The sequence below is a fragment of the Anguilla anguilla genome, chromosome 14 (assembly GCF_013347855.1).
Source record: "Anguilla anguilla isolate fAngAng1 chromosome 14, fAngAng1.pri, whole genome shotgun sequence".
Classification (NCBI taxonomy): Eukaryota; Metazoa; Chordata; class Actinopteri; order Anguilliformes; family Anguillidae; genus Anguilla; species Anguilla anguilla.
In genome coordinates this window covers 21,696,825-21,717,430 of record NC_049214.1, presented here as the reverse complement: position 1 = coordinate 21,717,430, position 20,606 = coordinate 21,696,825, and the positions used below count along the sequence as shown (strand labels likewise).

Sequence of the window (20,606 nt, the reverse complement as noted above, 5' to 3'; positions counted from 1 at the left end):
GATGCATTTACTCACATGTCTTTCCTCATCGCTTTGACGAAAACTAACAAGATCAGTATTGGTCCAGTATTAAATAAAATAGTCTTTGGTTGAGTATGCAACAAAACAGAGTTTGGTTCAGCAGGGCAGATAAAATCGATAAACTCCAAAATATGAACTGCCAGAAATCCTTGTTTTTAATCAAGGCCCAAGTCAGTGAGGATCTTTATTGTTCATTTATGTGAAATTAGGTAAAGAAATATGACATGGACTGATACACATACTGGAATGTATGCAGGTAACAGCAAACTAGCAAACTAATTTAGACTACAAGGAAACTGTACTATGTTGTAGAGGAAAATTCGGTTTATTGGTAAATCATTACAAGTCAGTTGTTGAAGGGAATGGCACTCAACTGGAATATCTGCAGGGCCACTTCAGAGACACGCAAAAACTTGGTTGTTAACCTTGTTGTGTACCATTGTACTTTTAGTATAGAAGTTACAGTATTGAATACAATCCACACTGAAATAATAACACTGAAAATTAAAAATGAAGTCGTACATCTGCACTAACTTAATCAGAATCCACAATCCATTCAGGGAACAGAGGACAGAATTATCCAGCGAACAAGAACATTGCAATGTTCAAAGGAATTTAACCACATTCTATTTAAAGGTGCAATACCAACAGAATGCCATTACTCAAGTCCATGTTCATATCTACATTAATAAATGCCCAAATGAAGAGATTAACTGTACCGATTCATGAAGGAGAACAGGCACCCAAGCTGGGATGCTTAATCAGGCGAGAACCTTTCCAACACTAAATCCCTCTCGGAATGGGACAGCGGGAAGCCTGACTAATCACAAAAATGTCCTGAGAAGCATGCTCAGATATGTTACTAAACCTCTCTCCACACCAAGCTGTGGTGGATCCTGGTACCCACTGACCCCTGTCTGCCCTGTTAAAAAAAGGACTTTGACCCATGAGGAAATTAATAACAGTTTCAAGCTACATGTTTTAAAAAAAGACGACAAAAGAACAGTCCCCAAAGCTAAAGAAAGGGCCAGGACCATCTGAAATATAGCCACAAGCCATAAAAAAAACTAAATTGCACTTTAATGCAAATTTATAGATTCAACAGTTATGTAAAGAATGCGTTGACAGTGAAATGAAGACTGGAGTGTCTGGAATTAAAGACCTTCTGTCATTGTTCACTAATGCATAATGAATCTTTCAGGAGGTGCTCTTTAACTGTGAATGCATTATTTTGGATCTTCCCAATCCCGCACTAAAAACAGCGAAGACTGGGATTACAAAGATGAGTCAAAACAGAAGTGTAGACACATGTAAACAGAACTGCGACACAGCATTTCTTCTGCTCTGGGTTCAGGAACATGGCTGCCATGAGAAGGCTTCCAAGACTGTCTTTTATCGAGCCATTTTTAAAAACGCATTCACAGGTTGTCTGCCGTTCTGGACGCACCCTCTGTTTTGAACATACAGCTCACCGCGTGGCAAGGTGCCACCACGCTAACAAACGCTAACAAACACAGGCTAGGCAGTCAGGAATATTCTCCACAGAACATAGTCTATAGAACATCTTCCCATAGGCAGGAGGTGGTCTGCAGTATACAGTATCTCTACCTTTCTTCTCGCCACCTTCAGAGGTTGAGCAGCCCTGCAGTCCCCTCCCTCCACCCCCATCTCTCCAAAAAATATAAAATTATGAGCGCCCTTTCTTCAAGGAGAGTTACTGAAGAGCTTCACAGTTTCTTCTCTCTGCAGAAACTGTAATCAAGACTATAATGGATAAGCAAAAACTGGAGGGCTGCCAAGTCTTAGAAAAAGTTTAAAATAGACCTTTTTACGGAACCATGCCTAGCAACGGATTTCAAGATGCACGAGTGCGTATAGAATAATATGCAAATGATTAGGCCCAGATGATAGATGAGTGACATCCAAACAAGCAAACATATTTCTTAACTAGGTGATTGCACTGAGCAGTTTAATTAGACAGTTTATTTGCTTTCCCAGAATAAACAGAAGAAAATCTTTAATTGCTTATATATTGCATAATTGCCTAACAGCTCAATACAGGTGTGAAATAAACAGGCTGAGCCCGGCTGAAGCCCCATCAAAGCTAAAAAAGAGAGACATGTACTTTACTGCGGAGCAGGCTGCAATGCGGCACTAATGTGCGTGGAGCGCTCTCACGCGAGAGCCAAAGTCGCTCCAGACCAGTTACTTTGGGCGTCGGCGACAGGCTGATAAACAATGAGAGCGAGGCGTGGCTCACTGCACAAGGTGCTCCGGTAGTTAAAAAAACAGGCAAACAGCTTATTATTAGAGGGGTGGACAATAGCACTCGCAAACAATCCGAACAATCGCAAATCTGTTGATCCATGTGTTGTTTTCAAGTTAGTCATTTAGGGCAAACTTATAAAACAAATAGATAAACTAGATAAAAATCAAACCAGGCATGGTCTGTCGCTGCTGTATGAACCAGTCTGTAGTGAAGTAACTTTTACTGCAGCAGGGCGAAGAGAAAACTTAATGCGCAAGGGACAGAGACAGGCTCAAACGGCACAGTCCTGCTGATGCCTCTGACACAGGTGTTTATGTAGTATTGTTTGGGATATAATAGGTGCATCTCAATAGGTTTAAACCCTTGGCTGAACCAAAGTTTGACCAAAGTTCTGCTTCCTCTCACTTTTGCTTTGGGTCACTGGGATAAAATCACGAGCAACAAATTCGCTTAATGTAAGCAACCAATGACAAAATGATGTTTACAAATGCAGACAGGGGCCCAGAAAGTAGTGTTCAGGTATTTGTGAGCAATCGCAGATTGCAACATCGACACTAGGTCTGCATACATGCATGACCACTTCTGTGCTCTACAAACCTACAATTAGCCGACAGGGGACTTTTGAAATTTAAGCCAAATACCCCTAAAGCATTGCACAACAAGTTTGGGTTTACATGCAAATCTTTACCCCAAGACTTAAGTGAGCCCAGCAGATTATTTTCACAAAGCAGCAAGCCTTAAACGAAAACTGAAAATCAACACGCACTGCTCACTCCTACAAGTTACAAGTCACATTTTACAAATTTCACTTTCACAAATAGTCATCATCCCCAGCAGCAATCAGTCTGGAATACTCAAAATAAGATATATGCAGTATAGCAGTGGCAGCACAATAGAAAGAGGGCAGGGTCAACAGGGTCAACTACAGCCACAGCCATCATGCGTTCTCACATTCACTGCCACAGACTGTTGTGGTGGCAGGTTCCTTTTCCTGCCTCTTATAAATGCAGAAAGCAGCCCTTTACAAAGCCTCCGATCTCAAATGATAAGACAGCGAAAGGTCCGACTGTAAACAATCACACAGAGCCAGAAATCAGCTCGACGGAATCACAATCGCATCTAGGCTATTGCGTGCTTAGCACTGAGTTCCTCTGTAACTATTTTTAGAGGATTAGAATTACATTGCCAAAAAAAGAAAAGTTTTGCATGACACGGGTAATAATGAGACATAGCAGAGATTTTCATCAAACATAACTCTGACATCACACTACCCATACGCTATGCAAAGTCATCATGCAGCTTACAGGTTTGTTCTGATCAGACTGGAAATGGAGTGCTATTTTAGCCAGTCAAGTTCTTGACATAGGTGCAGTTTTTCAACACCTCCTAACCGCTAACGTTGAGATTCCACCCCTGACAACACCTTCATTTTCTAAATACTTTCTTTCAATGAAGTATTGTGCTCTTCACCTTTTCACCAGTTGCTCATAGCCTTCTTTGGTCAAAGCCAATTAAAATGCCCGGTTTTCACTCCATTAAAGCGATTTCAGAAAACTGATTTGCTACCAGTATTATAGATAGTTTAATGCCAACAAAATACATTTTACTTCCTGCTATTAAAATACATTAAATAAAGTAAATCAACAGCACATAGGCATCTACTGTCTTCATTAATAGATATATTGAATATATTGTATTGTATATCCTCTGAACCCTGTAATTTTTATAACAACTATATAACAAAACAATAACATACAACAAAGAGCAATCTAGCATACTCAAGTAAATGTGAACAAACGTGGCCTGGTTGCATGCTGATCTGGTAACCATCGACACATAGTTTAATGCAATCTGCTGACACTGAGAACAAGCCCAGGAGGATGAGGAAACCATTCTCTTGATTGACACACAAGTAAAGAATTCCATATCAGGGTGGTTTTAGATGCCATGCATGTGTGGTAGATGTTTCTAGACATTCACATTGTTTCCGAGGGTGGGAACTGCATCACTTTCACCATCTCTGATTCAACAGAGCAAAACGAAACATGAAACAACAGTGTGACTGAACCTCAAATTATGAAACGCGTTTTGATCTTGGGTCTTTACTCAGTACTATTAAAACGTTTTGGTTTATTTGCTCATTCCGCAATAATGATTCAACCATTCAGGAAGGAGACATGACTGACCTTATAAGGAACTGTAATGAGACCCATTGTTCCAGTTGAGGATTATAAAGTATTGTCTAGTCAAATACATTTTTGGAGTGAAAAATATACTCGTATTTTTCATGAATCCATTGTCAAAGCCAATATTAAGCTCTGTAGTTGTTAAAAGGATAAAAGGAAAATAAACCAACACAGGTATATTATATCAGTAGCCAAATTATTTGAAATCCCAGAGAAATACTTCTGAAAGTTCATAGAAATGTACAGTAAATGTTCTTATTATCCGTTTGCAAATCCACAAATCCCTTTGGCATTAAAGGGAAAAATGAGGGAGGTTACTTTTGTTTCTCAAAACAGAACAAGAGCTTGCTTACAACAAAATGGAACACTGAACAGTTAAGCTTGTTCTGTGACAGTTTATTTAATTTAAAGCCTTCACAGCGAGTAAAGATTGAATAGGTTTCATCTGACAGCCAAATCTATCCATTCACATTCACAGAAGAAAATAGAGCTGATTTGTACTGTACAATATCCACCACAGAAAAACGAGTTTCTCATTTGTTTTCAATGAATAAATAATTACAGGTCTTTGGTTAAATATGCCGTGAGGCAGTTTTAGACCCAGTATCCAAGATTATAATAAGGAAGATATTATTGTAATTGCGAGTGAGGTACGCTGCTTTAAATGGCTAAAAACACCTCTTAATTTCGCTGAGTTTCTTTCACTGTTGCTGAAAGGTACAATAGGCTCCCTTGAGAAACATTTCTTTTCTTGCAATTATTTTGGGCTGCACCATTAAACAAATCAATGAAAAACTTCTTCTGGGAAATCTGGAGCCCAGACATTACATTACATTCGATGATGCTACTGAGAAAGTCACATCCCACCCCCCACCCCCCCGTTGCTCCATTTATGGATGCTCAGTAAGTTCGTGCCTTTGGCATCATGCAGCTTGAGACTCCAGGAACCCAAGAACAAGGCTGCTGGGGGTGGGATTATCACAGCACATACACAGGTACTGAAAATAGCGTGGAGGGACGGGTGTCTGCGTGAGCTCTGTGTAAGCTATGATGTCACACTGAATATTTAGGTGTCACATTGAATATGCCTGTAGAAATGTGTGTGTCTGTAGGCCAATCGTAGAATTTGCAGGAACTGTAAAATACTAAAATATGTTTGTAATAAAATGTTGGTAATGCTGACACTTAATAAGCCATCCTCCTGTGATTCGATGCAATGTTAAACAACACAAAAGATATGTCCTATCACCACTTTAAAATGATTACAGATACTAACCATTAAATGGTGTTTACACTATAGATTCCTGAGTTTGTACATTGCACTTTAAGCACACCATTACATGGTCGGCCACTGTCGGACAGTGATGGACAGGAATGTTGTTGGTGCACAGTCTGTCTTAAAGTGCTCTCCACTTGAACATTACTTGATGAGTTATGTCTAAGAAACAGACCAGAATGATTAACATTTCTGACAAATATGCTTAGCAACATTCCATAATCACAGATTAAAAATTTGATAAAAGATTGCTGAGAAACTACAGTTTCTTGTATGTGGGCATTTAAAAATAACTTGTCCTCCTATATCTTAGCCAATGTTACTTTTATACCACAAATGTTATTGTACAGCAATGTGGGTAGAGTGTTTCTGTGGTAAAGAAACTAGAACCACCAGGCAATTCAACAAACAAAACTCCAAGTCATATTCAAGTTCTGCTGGTTAGCTCAGTCAGTCACATGAACAAAAAGAATGTACGCCATTAAAAAAAAAAAAAAAAAAACATTTGGAGAAATGCATTTCCACACGAAGATATTCACATCAGGTGTCTTGTCTTGTTCAAGAATGGAATTGCAAAATTGTCAACTTCTATCACAGAACACTTAATCAGAAAATGCCTGTCTAGAAGAAGTAATCTCCATGTAAAGTAAGATCCATGTAAAGATGATTGCCATTAAACTGATTAACTGAATTTATGGATGACCATAAGGATCATGTAAGTCATAACATTGTTTTAGTCCTTTTTATCATAGTGCTGTAATAATTTTGCTAAATTTAGCATGTTTGAACTTTAGAAACTTAAAAGGGAAAGTGCACAAATGTACACAAAAAATACATCATAGATACCACAAACTATACATTTTCTAAACTGCATCAGCAATTAAAAGAAGAAACATCAGTGCCAACCATCACAGCAGTAAGGAAAATAGGGTTTTCAGAGGGGTTTATATTTTTGCCTTCTCTGTAGCTGAAGTTCAGAGAGTCTGAATGCAATAAGTGGTATTTCTCAGGGAATTCAACGTGTGGCATCTGAGTACAGTTGTCCTGGACACATTAACTGATTTACTAACTGATTTATTCACTGATCGCAATCATGTCATCTATATTACATACCATTTTACACAAACTATTATTTGTGTGAACTGATATGCAATGGTATTTGTATAGAGCTTTTTTACAGAGACACTGTCACAAATATGCTTCACAGTGGAAATACTAAAGAAAATTGGACAAAATTCTTGAATCAGACTTGAATCCCCAAAAAGCACGCAACTGAGGTTTTTCTTTTTTTTTTAAACCCAGTGAGAAGAAAAACACTCAAACGGTGAGAAAAAACTCCCCAATAGGAAGAAATCTCAGGAGGAACCTGGCTATAGAGAGCCATGCCCATCCTCAACTGGCCAGACCTGTATAATAGTTGAGCTAACATGAATGGTAGCGCATGTAATGGGGGATCTAGCTGAGCAAATGATAAAATGAGTTGGGCAGGTTACAGTCAGAGGTAATTAATTAGCTGGTAAAATAGTATGGGCATTTACTGAAACAAGGCAGAGTACTCTGCTCAGTGGTAGCCTACTACAGAAGTGCCCACCTAACTTTAAAAAAATGTTTTTTTTTTTTATTCAAGTGAAAGTGGCTGAAGATGTTGCCTGTACAAACACACAGGTATTTCTTAAAAGGTTTTACCTATGAACAACTAATTTTAGGATGAGGGATGTGAAAATGATAAGAGATATTTTTCTTCAATTTTACACAGCCATCTAGTTTAATATTGTAAATCAATATCAGTTTAAACATTGCAGGCGATAAGACAAGAAAATTAAGTCATACCGTTTCCTTGAAGTTTTATCAGTTATCACCATAAAAATATAAACAAATATTAAATATAGCACCCTGTCTCTTTAAGGGCCCAGCAACATGCAACAGAACGCAAGCCAGTGGTTATATGAACCTCATGTGTTCGACTACAAAGATTAGCCTATATATTCAAATTGCACGCCACTAAAATGAAAGTAAACAAAAAGAGTAACAGAGTACCTGGAATGACTCTGTGGGGATTGGTGTTTTCAACAAGAAAACCACTCGCGAAATCATTAACATACTTTCAATACAGGAGTGAAAAACATCAAAGCGAACAAACGCTCACGCACGTTCATACCGATTTACTGGCATCTGCGTAGCATCTGTCTTAGAACTCCTGCCGCGCGTCTGTTTTCAAGTTGAAGTTCTTTTATCTAGCTAAATTAAATACTTCAAAACCGCCACGCAGCGTAAGAGTAATGAAAACACACGTCCGGGGGATGACATTTCCATTACATTTGCGTGTTCAACTTTGCGAAACGGTTAAACACATTTTGAGAATTTTACACCTTGGCGAGTTAGACAACAGGTAGAACGTATTCAGACATACCTTTCCTTTCACCTGTCAACGTCCGAGCCGAAGACGAAAATATTTGAGATCCTCGCTTTGCCTTCACAAGATAATAACAGTGGGTGGAGCACCTGTCGATATATACACCGACGGACACACCTGTGCAATGAAATGAGCTCTTTCACTTTATATGGCTCCCGACGAATAGAAAGGAGTTTTATTTTTAAACGAGGTATAGCAGCGACAGGAAATACTATTAGCTACCATGTGTACTGGCTGTATTCCAGGATGGTCAACAATCTCAAGGAAGTTATGCTCTGCCCCCTGACCCCATAGCACAGCAATTGACGTTTTTTCTTACCATGTTTGGTGATTTGGCTGCATTTCAGGAATGCTGCAAGTCCAGGAATGTTTTTAATCCTTTTTTTTCCAGTAGAAATTTGGTAAATGCATTTTCCGAAGGTTCCTTGGATACCTTGCAACATAGTATATGTGTACATTTTATAAAGAAGAAAGTGTTTCACACGTGAGTGACCTCTATTCACCTAATCATTGCCTTCACACTCTACACCTCTCAAATGCAGGACATAATAATGATTCATTCTGTAGCTCATACTGAATCTTTCACTTATTTCCTACAGCATACAAAGCATGACCATGGGACTGTAATGGGCTTAACATTAAATACACTCTTATTTTGTTATTTGCATGCCATTTAGTCCATACAGAGTGTCTGGACTTCCATAGTCGAGAGAACAATGTTTTCATTGAAGCTGAAGTCTACCAAAATAAATAAATAAATTAAATAAGGGGGGGGGGGGGGGGGGGGGGGGGGGAGTAGTTGTCAAAAGTTAACTGCAGTAACCCTGCTGTCTTAGATACATTTCCTCTGGGAATGTGCGAGACCCCCGATAAAGCAGTCATGATGGCTAGGGCCTTATACGTAATACTGTCAGATTTTTTCTATTCAAATACACCATCGACTGTTACATGGAAACCTGAACTGCCAGATCATGTTGGGGCAGACGGCTCTCTCATACCCTGAAGCAGAGGGACGTGCTGAGCGGGGCGTTGGTTTAGCCGAGGGGAAGGTGCTGTATTTTTTTGTGGTTTTACTGTATTAATGTGCTACGCCTTTTGTATTTTAGCAAGAGCTGTTCTGAAAAAAAAAAATGCTTCATTGGATAAATTGAAAATTTTACTTCAATATGTTACACCTACATTTTTCATGTTTTCTCAGTTGAAAATGTTTAGGTTTATTCAAATTAATATTAAGATTTTCAGGTGAGAAAGCCTAAAAAAAAAAAAAAATAAATAAAATGGGAGTAGGCTATGAAAATAAAGTAAAAATGAGGTTTATCCTTTCAAATATTTTTTCGGTGCGATGTGATGTTTAAACCTGTGGTTCTAGACCAGCAGGGAAGGTGGCATTGTTTTCCGTATGCAGTAATTTATGTAAAATCATAGCGCATTCACATACCATACAAACACATACAGCCGCAAGGAGTGGCTCACAATTAAATCTCAGCCGAACTAAATGACAAGTTAGTCTGAGATTTCCACAACACTTACCGGAAACCAATAAAACTTTGGGACATGTTTCCCTTTCCAGGACAACAAGGGAAGATAAAGAACTGGCCAAATTAATTTTTCCACCTTTCCCCGTTCTACGTAAACATCTACCATCAATCAAATGCGTCATTCAGCACTTTGTAGTCTCTGACTTCATATACTTGGCGAAGGAGCGCCACTGTACAAGCCTGTAGCATCATGAAACTATGAAATCATTTATGAAAAACACCCTGCAGTCAGTATTCACGTATGCACTTTTATTTCAGAGTGAAGCAATGTGTTGACACTACATGTTGACGTATGTGATCACTCATGGACTATAAGCACTGAAAGAAGTATGACGCTTTCTTCTAAAGTGCGAGTCAAGAAGAAACTGAATCAAAAATAATTTTTTCACGGAATTATGTACCATCCTAGCTTCGCATAGATGATATATGATAATTAACATCTAATACAATTAATTTATTTTGAAAAAGTGCTGCAACCTGCCTGTCTCACTGTTGTTGATGTCCACGATCCCTGCATCTTCACAGAAAGAAAGTGGAGGATGTGCAAGTTCCTTTAAAATATGTTTGCCTTTTTTGTAATGCATCATATAAAAACATTTTCATCTCAAAGTCCACTAAAATGACAACACTGTCCGAGGATTCCCATCTCTCTGTGTGAGACCATTTTTATCTGAATATCTAAAATATGTAATTCATTGTGGAAATAGTAAACGTGGACATCAGTTTGATGATCACATTTGCTCGTCAGTGTATGCATTTAAATATTCTGGCGGATTAAAAAAGCAAGAGTCCTGTAAGCGCTAGGTTATAAAAATGGCACATTTATTGCTACAGAACGGTCATGTACATGACTTCATTGAATAACTACAGATGAAAAACAACAGGCAATGGCCTACAATGAGCTGGCCTGAAGAGACACTCCAGCACACAACCTGTTTGGACACTTCTACTAATCTGAAAAAGTAATAATAATAACAACAATAATCATCATAACATAAAGTAAAAATACAACAGAAATAAAACAATAATTAAGAAAAAAGTAAAAAAAAAAAAAAACAAAACAACAAAAAAACCAAAACAAAAAAAAACAAAACAAAAACAAACAAAAAAAAAAAACACCAAAATACATGAAAAAAAGTTTGAGGCACTCAGCCACACATTGGAAAGAAAGTGTAACTGTTATTTATTTAGTTTAAATCACTGCTGCAGGTACGGATGAGACCACCCACGGCAGGCTGCGGCCCATCACGGAAAACACCGTACAGTTTCGTCTCAGTAACACATGGTAAAATAACATCTTTAAATAGTAAAATAAAGTAACAAACTTTTACTTTGAATGATTCCAAAAATCTACAAAGTGGAATATTCAGAATCTGACGTTTTTATTATTAATTTTTTTTCTTATTATTTCTTCAATATTCCTGGTATAAAAGGATTGCCCCTGCAAAAAATAAGCCAAATATATTTTGTTTTAAATTTAGGTTTTTTTTTCTATAATAGGGTGCACTAGTCTATTTCATAGCAAAAGAGCACTAGACAAAGGAAGCTTTATAACAAAAAGCCAGGCACTGATACATGGTAATTCTCTGCTTATTTTTTTTCTTCACTTAATTGCATCACAAGTAACAAGAAGAATGAAAAAGGCCACAGTTCATATATTTTCACCATTACATATGTCTATAATACTCTGAAATGAACATGTTTAAACCAGCACTGCACACAGATGAATTAAAATACATAAGAAAGAAAAATGGCTACCCAAATAAAACAGGTAGGCCTAGAAGCCATGGTGCCTTCTCTTTATTTCTATTATACTTTGCAATTTGTACATATATATTACTTTATATTTTCCAGTCAGTTAGTTGTATACACTTTGTGCTTGTTCATGATTCATTTTGGATGGAGACAGGTGATCAGCTTCCTTTAATTTTTTTCATTTTGTTTGTTCTGCCCATTGCTGCAAATCCTCTAAAGATAAAAATGGGTCTCCCCATTTTCCAGATCTCTCCAATGCCACTTAGGTAATGGAAGGAAAGAACGAACCAAAACCAGGCCAGGGAACAATTAAAACAATGCGGAAGACTGGATTGGAACAAGTTGCATCCCTCACTTGATTGACAATTTACTGGCTTCGAATAAGAACTGTGGTGTAAATCAATAATTTGACAGTTGATGGTGTATGTGGATAAGCATGAAGACATGCATGTGTGGCAGAAAAACAGTCTGTATTGGAGCTCTTGGTGTTATCGTATCATATCTCTCTAACCACACTTGGGCCATAGTTTTTTTTTTTTTTGTTTGTTCCCTACACTGTATTTTACTTCCAAAGTAAAGTAGCACTATCTTTATTCATTTACTTTCCAGCACACAGGTATAGCTCATCATATGCACATCACCAAACATATCAAATCATTTATTTTGACCAGAGTTCCTTTTCAATGTTCATTTTAGCTACAGACATGGCAAATGGAACCCATATTTTCCATCCCCAAACTTTTAAGCATCAATACTGTTAGAGAAATGGAGATGGATCAATTAATATTCTCAAATAATAGCTCGTGTGTTTATCTTTGCCATGCCGAGTCAGATTGCAAGTCGAAATCAAAGATCAAAGCGGCTCCCATTACATTGACAGTCGTGGTGACATTGGCAGGACACGTTTTCCTTTTTTCCTTTAGTTTTATTTGGCAGTGGGTGCAAATGATTAATCTTAACCTGTCTTACAACTGTAGCCACTGTTAAAAGGCAAGCCAGGCCCCATGATTGTTCAGTACATAGTCTCTCACATACGCAATCTAAATACTTACAAAACTAGAATCACATGAGCAACTAACTAGTGTGCAGCTAAAACCATTCATATTAAATGCAGATTTTTTCATTCTTTGTGTACTGAAAAATGCTTTGCCAAATTACCAAATATCAGCTGTATTTGTGGTGTGTCTTGTGTTGCCGGAATGCTTGTTTCTGACATATAAAACACAAAAGCAAAAACAAAAAATAAAAATAAAATAAAATAAAAGGAACAGACATTTCCCATTGCAAACCCTTTATGGAAATCGGAACCTGGTTTTGCTCCCACTGGAATACATATTAAAATAAGCAAAACCATTGGTTACCATAATCAAAATCACTGCAGTATAAGAGTACACAATAATTGTTAAATACTTTGAGGCTCAGGACCTAACCTTTGATTTGAGACAAAAGAAAGCGAGCCAGATGTTGAGACTCTGGTGAAGGAAACAAATGCTGTCATTCGCACAGAAAACCCCAAACTTTGAAACACCTGTTTTTCGTTTTATTGTACTCTGGAAAGACCAACAGAACGGTCTTCTGGACATTCTCCATTCAAATTCTTCAGAATTAGGGGTTGATTGAATGAAATACAAAGCATCTCTTCTGTAGTTCATTATTCCCTTGGATTAAAATTGCATCTTCGCTTCAGAACCATCTGGAATTAACGCAGCAACAAAGTCAGTCAGTTCAGTCACTCAACAAAGTGGGCAGTGCAGCGGTTTTTGTGAGCTGAGTTCTGAGCTTTAAAACACAAATGAATGCCTTTGAGCACTGATTTTGGCACCATGCTACAATGACCAGTGGGATAAAGTGGCAAGAATACAATTGATCCATCCTCATCGCTCGACTGTCAGCAAGTCATCACCCAGCCAAAATCACATGAACCCTTTGTGTTATGACTATTTACATATTTCCTCCAAAAATACAATTAAAAATGGCAATGTAATGAGCATGGAGCATGAGACAAATCTTATATACCTTATTTTGTTCTGTTTTACAACCCCCTCCCCCCAAAAAATGTTCCCAGAAATATAAACATAACATTTAAAAAAAGAATTGATTTTTGAAGCTTTTGACCTCACTACATTTCAATGTGACACATTTTCAACACACACTGAATTATTTTTTTGTCTTTCAACAAAAACTGGTACAACGTAGTTCTAAACACAAAATAACAACAGTCTACATGTAAAAATATAACTTTTACATACACAATTTCAAAATAATGGTAAGTTTGCATTTGTTGCATACAATTTACAAATGTCTGTGTTTCCTTAACAGCTGATTAGCAGTGAGTGGAGCAGATGGAACTCCGGTCCCTTTTGTCCTGTGGCGGATGCCGTACGATGTGATGTCATGGCACATCAAGGGTCATTAAAAGCCATGTCTCTTGAAAAGTAACACTGGAGTGCCTTTTGTGTTTCTGCCAGGCCTTGAGAAAATAATTCTTCCCTCAAACAATCTCTCCTTTGAAAATGGCACCATCCTTATATATCGTATATATTTATACATTTATATATATTGATTTTCTTATATATTCTTTTCCAGTTTCAGTGCCTTGTGTTGATTGGATAAGTTAAACCACGTAAAAAGCTCGCTGTTGCATCTCCCGCAGCGGTCCGTGGTTCGGGTTTTTGACAGAGAAACCAGAACAGACAAAGAATAAGAGAAACATACAAAAGAGAAAAAAATCCGCTTTACACATACAACCACACACTTGTACTGAAGACTACAGTGGCTCACGGAAAAGCCAATATTCATAAAAAGCCGATAGCTATAATACAACGCTCAGTAACGGACATGTTGCTCGCTATGGAAACAGGCTGCAACTTTTGAGGGCAAAGGGGAAGGGGGCAGGGTGGGGGCGAAACTTACTCAAAACAGGATCGTTCAGTGACACGCCTTCTAATTACATATAAGCATACAGTACATTAAATACAGTTTATCCAAAAAATACTTTTTTTTCCTTTTTACTTTTTTTAAATTCCAGGCCATAAAAAACCTGACTGCATAGACCTAATGACTAACGATTCCCTAAGCTTGCATCCTAAAAAGTTCCAATAATGTCCTCCGCACATTTTTAATGATATGAACTCTAAAAGGCACATTGGTACAAGTGTAGCATGTTGAAATTGCATCTCTGGGGATTGAGGGCGGGGTTTTAGGGGCAAAGAGAGGGCAGGGTTTAAGGACAGGAAGGGGGGGTGGGGGGTGGGGTTGGGTGACAGGACCTGGGTAAGACCGAAAAAGCAAAGTGATGGACGGCTAGGTCTCAGCTGCATTTTATCAGTGGCGTGGGCGTGGCGTGGCGTGATCGCTAGGGGAAAATGTGGCGTCTGCGCGATCAGCGACGCCCGCGTTTCCGCCACCGCCGCCCGACTAGCCGAACTGCGTCTGCCCGCCTCTCAGCTTGAGCCTGTCCCCTTCCTAGCCACTCGGCGTCCTCCTGACTGAAACTGGCTTCCATGCCATCGCTGCCGGCCTCCCCTATGGCTGAAAAGACTCGGCTGCTCTGCCCCCCCAAAAGGTACGCCCAGTAAAATCAACTCTGGGACATCTGCTGGTTTAAATTTGCTAACGGGGCAACAGCGCTTCTCTTCTCCAATACACAGCCACACTAACCAACTATGAACCCCAACAAAATGTTATCTTAAAATCGTCTGTTCTGTTTAGAAGTACACTTTTTCATTATTGCAAGGTTTACAATTTCATGAAAGTCGAAATCATCCTTTTTTTTTTTTTTAAATCCCCCTCCCCTGAAGACCTACAGGTTGATTACATATACTGTGTATATATAGTTTTATTCATTTATACTTCCAAGAGGAGTTCAGGCACGACTGCAAGTGTTCCACAGTGTGGAGAAGATTGCCACTCAATAGGGCTGCTCTTAACAGCTCTGCATCGTTTTTACAACATTCCTAATGATATGTTTGGAGAGTCGTCCATCAAGTTGCACATTTTTTCTTTTTTTTTTACGGGAATGCAGGAAAAAAAGGGTTAAAAAACTCTTGTGTCTGTTCCTTTAGCCACTGTACATCTGCAGTTACATCTACATAAGAAAGGGAGGGGGAGGAGATAAAATTGTTGGGTCAAATGGTTGGTTGATTGATTGATTGATTAATTGATTGATTGATTGTTTGATTGGTTTGTGGGGAAAGGATAACGTTGTCAAAGGAAGTGGTCGCTCATCATTTTGATGAACTCTGGCAACTTGGACCTGAGGAGGAAAACATGAGGAATGTCAGTGTTGCACTTCCAATCTCCATGGAAACACGGGCATGCAGCTATTACTACAACAACAACCAGAAACATGAAAGTGCGGATCAGAAACTCAGAGGCAATTACTGAATCAGCTCGCACAACAGGGTTAACAGCTAAAACATTCAGTCTTGTTCTGCCACTAAATGAGGAAGTTGACTTCAGAACACACAAGACCCTGGGAGAAAACTTTCAGACTGTCAACTCAAAGAGGTGTAATTATAGTGTAGAGAAAGACAGTAGCTTTGTAGATGCCTACTAGCAGCCAATTGTGACAGGTTAACTTTTTTTTCCCTTTGTGGTGATACTTTGCTCAATTCATGTAATTTTGTAATCGTGTAAACTATTCCAAAATATGACTGTGTGCGGAAACACCCTTAAAATTTAAGCAGCCAATCTAAAAGCCCTAATTGTTATACCCTAGAAGTGTTATGGGGTGTTCACATTTCACTGCTGTCTTCTTGTTGTAATGATACTCTTTTTTAATAGCAGATATATATTTTTATTTATTTTATGAGCCCAAAAGCAATTGCCAGTTGAATTGGAATGAGGTCATTGCCATGGGTTTCTTTGCCTGAAGAAGAAGCTGAAATGCATTGCCTTTAGTAATAGTGCTTTATTGATATAAAATTGCTCTTTTGACTTTTATTGGTATTTTAATGTTTTGTTTTCTCTGAGTGCACTTACGTTAAATGCAACTATCACAGTAGGGGGAAAACTGCACCACTAAAAAGAAATAAAAGATCACCCGCCTCATATTGATATTGCGGTTTCCTTGCACATAATTGAAGACGCAGTGTCGTTAACGATGACTAGAGGAGAAGGGGGGCAGTAACAGGCCACGGTATTGAGCTGATAGCTCCACTAGAAAACTGCCCTGAAGTCAAGCAGTTTCCTGACTGTAAACCGTGGTTTGATGTTCACATATTCAGCAATAATTGTACTCTTTGGGATTTAGAGAAATAATTGTAAGACCTGATTCGGCAGCACATTATTGCTGTTCTATGTGACTCCGTATAAGGGCAGAGATGTAAAGACCAACTGTAAACAGTGTATATTTATAAGAGATACACACTCAGTGTTGTAACAGATATATTCTTAACATAATTAAAGATGGCACACATGTATAAAAATGTTGAGTGCAGAGCTTCTATAAAAACAGTTTAGAAGAAAGCAGGAGGCCAATACAAAAGTGCAAATGATATCCTGAGCATTAGACCTTTTTCCAGGCCCATTACCAGTAGGAACGATGACTGCACCTACAGCAATAACTGCATTATACAATTACAAATATCATTTAAATTAAAATGAGTAAAAAACCAGTTTAGACTAGTATGGTAACTCTAAAAAAAACGTTATATGGCTAATTGTGATTATAGTGATTTTTAGAGCACATCTTCAGCAATCAAACATTACTAACCAATCACAGGTGTGCACTGTCTGTACCCGTGGGAAGTGTGTGGATGACGATATAATTCTCCTCTCTGGTGTAAACGCTAGTGAACAACGTAAGGTTTATCCTTAAATTTAATCGCTATTATACCCTGTGAAAACAGGCCTTCGGACATTTCATAAAGGTGTAGAGGATGGAATAAGCTGGTTATATTGGGTGATAACACAGCATAATTCAGTATATTTAGTTGCCATCAACGATATTGGAAGTAGTTTTCTCAAATACAGCTGTGTAGAGCTGTTCTGTGTAGTGTTTTTTCCAGGCACAGAAAAATAATGGTGAAACTAATTAATTATTAAGAAGCATTTTATAAGATAACTTCAGGCATGTTGCAAGTGAAACTAACAGAAACAAGGTTAATTTTTTGTCTAAGACACCATAAGCCTAAATCATGCATGTGACACAAACCTTATTCTACATGCTGAATCAGTGACTGTGAACTTGCCTTGGCAATGCAGTAAATTAAAAATTTAAAGAAACAGTTCAACCTACAATTAGATGCTAGTCATTCAAATTCTTACCTCAAGAAATGTCTTTTGAGGTTAACTAGCACATGCAACTCTGTAACCACTCGATCTTGTTAGCAGGTCTCTCATCAGAACAAGATCTAAGAGGCTATATCATAATGGATATGGTTGTAACTGCACATAGATATTTTAAAGTATAACTTCTGCTAAATCTTCTGTGTTCATGGACTTAAATTGATTCTGAACTGAGGGCTTGTGAAACCTTTTTGATGGACTAATCAAATCAGAAATAATGCATTGCACAGAGCTGCCCGTCTGACCAAACATACTTCTAGACGTACGAAAATGAATGATCAACATTAAATTTTGCAGTGAATGATCTCATAAAGTCAAAAAATTTATTGCTTTCTATATTATTGAATGTTCATGGTTGAGACTACAGTACTGACTACTCTATTATCATTATTGTTTATTGGTCTAATGTATGGCTAAATGGCTTCTTTTTAATAATACACAAAACAATAAGATATTTAAAGATATTTTAACTGTTTAAATTTTTCTTGTCTGTGTTTTCTTTCATTTACACTTGAATGTTGATGTATCACATGAAATTTGGAAGCTACAGATATGTTTTATATTGTATTGAGATCCCATGGTGCGCTGATGTATCGCAACGTCTCTGAATTTCTGTCAGTCACCTTTGACCTTTTCACACTGAATATACCATAGGAAGAGGTCCTCACATATACAGGAAGGTGAAATGGCAGAACTTTCTCAAAAGCATAACATAGACCTAGAAAAGGGCATTATCTAAGCAATTACAATAGGGGCAGAAACAGCAAGAAAACAACCTACAAGCGTGCTAAAACAATAAAAACCTCTCACACACACACGACAAAAGCACACTTACTGCCAATCTGTTGTTAAAATGTACCCGGTGTTTAAAACAATCACAAGCTGATTGTTCCCTCCCTGCCGTCTACAGAGGACTCCTCAAAGCACCCTGCCCGCCCGATTGGTTCACCGTGTTACGGAGGGACGGGCAGCAGCCTTCCAGGAATCAGAATATTCTCTGATGATTTCACTAGTTTGCCCGGTGAATCAATTGTGCTGTGTACTATTCGTACAGGAAGCAGCCATGCCAACCAATAGCACAATGCAAAACGAGACTATGAATCTCTGCGTGCAATTTATATCCTTTTTATTTTTAATTCAAGGAATAAGGATGCTTTTTAAAAACCAAATTAGTTTTTTTTTTTTTTGTTGTTTGGTAAATATCTATTGGCGGTACACATGTGAAACAGCAGATTAGTTTAAAGTGAAATATTCTGACCATTTATGGGTTTCTTTTTACATTTGTCCCATTGGATTGCCGTCGCCCATGCTGTGGTGTGATCCGGCCAGGGACAGGGGCGGCCCGTCCGTCGACACCTTCTCCTCCTCCCGTCGCTTTAGGCAGGCGGCCTTGGGGTTCAGGTTCCTCTCTGAAACGGACAGTCGGTTGGCTTTTTAAATATAACCGTCCTTTATCAGACCCGGAAGACCCTGAGTACACACTATCAAGTGTGCTCACGGACCAAGATGCACAGTGCAGTTTGCACCGACTTTAGAGTGTGGGGCTCTGCCATTTTAACAGGAATGATGTCAGTGAGTATAAGGCCAGGTTTGTCATGGCTTTGAAAGGACATAAAAAATGGAGCTCGAAGCTCATTTTCTAGTGTGATACTGTTTTAACTCCGCCTTGGCTGGCCAGTCATGCCTTACAAGTCCCAGCATGGCAGAAAGTCTTTCAACACCACTGTAATTCATTTCAGCAAGACGTCATGCGGGATCAGAAGGAATCGTACGTCAGCGCAAGACTGAACAATGTGTTCCCTGGTAATACGGTTATTTTTTAGTGAGAAACATTTGTTTTTCTTCCCTAGTAGGATTATGCTGCGAAAACCAGAATTACTGAAGAGCAACATTTTTCACAACTTGTCTTACCACAGGGAAGACTTCAGATGCCTAGTTCTCATGAAAATGAACAGTGAACTTACAAACAGTACTGAGACATATGATAGAATGCAAAAAAAAAGATCTTGTGCTAACAATAAATAGGAACCGTGGGAAAGATTTTGCCACTATATTAAACTTTTTCCGTCAACATTATTTTAAGGTAAATATTTAAGCAATGGTAAAACAACACATTCTAGTTCTTCAGCTGTCACTGCCACCCAGTGGGCTAAAGATGACTCTACAGTGGCACATGACATCATTAATAAGTATGTTTACTGCTGTGACAAAGTCCCTACATAATGTGAAGAGCTGACTCAAATACACCATTGTAACGTTATATCCTCTCCAATTTTCAGCTTGATGCTGTTAGACGGACATTTGCTTAATACTCTCCAGTCACAGTATACAAAACACTGCAGTCCTAACTCTGAAACTCGAGAAAGCCATAAGCAATGATGCGGCACCCTGTCAACAATTTGCAATCACCAGCTATTTCCGTTCTCAGACATTTTCATTTAATGGCAGACTCTCTACATCATCCCATTTGCTGAGAATGTTAGGTTCAAAAGAGCCATAGATACCAATACATGAGCACAGGTAATGAGGTTTAAAGTATCCGTAAGCAAGCCTGCAACAACCTGTCAAGCAGTTATTTTTTCACTCATTTTCTAAACTAGATTTCAGCTCGACAAAAGGAAAGGCATGGATAATTATTCAGAATACATTCAGACAGACGGATTTGACATAACATGCAGGCAGTACTAGGAGTAACATATGCTGTTATTGATGCTGAATGGAGGTGCTATGCTGCTAGTGACTTTTCACATGCAGCATTAGAAATGAAATAATCTCATGTTTTTTATATTCAGCTGTTACAATAGCGAGCATTCTCGGGTACTCTATGCCAATGTGATGGAGGACTTCTTTGTCAGGT

General features: G+C 38.3%; 1 protein-coding gene across 26 annotated transcripts in view; it reads right to left on the bottom strand.

Annotated features, from left to right (window-relative positions):
• Positions 1-11,258: 11,258 nt before the first annotated feature.
• LOC118213237 (transcription factor 4-like) overlaps positions 11,259-20,606 on the bottom strand; it is a 169,888-nt gene continuing 160,540 nt past the window's right edge. For 16 of the 26 annotated variants that reach the window (XM_035392039.1, XM_035392038.1, XM_035392040.1 and 13 more), the window contains 2 exons: positions 19,029-19,158; positions 11,259-15,713 (listed from right to left, as the gene is read on the bottom strand). In XM_035392039.1, the coding sequence (XP_035247930.1) occupies positions 15,665-15,713; positions 19,029-19,158 (179 nt within the window). In that variant the 3' untranslated portion in view covers positions 11,259-15,664. Of the gene's footprint in view, positions 15,714-19,007; positions 19,159-20,606 lie in introns of all 26 variants that reach the window. The other 10 variants (XM_035392042.1, XM_035392049.1, XM_035392059.1 and 7 more) reach the window with 1 other exon arrangement.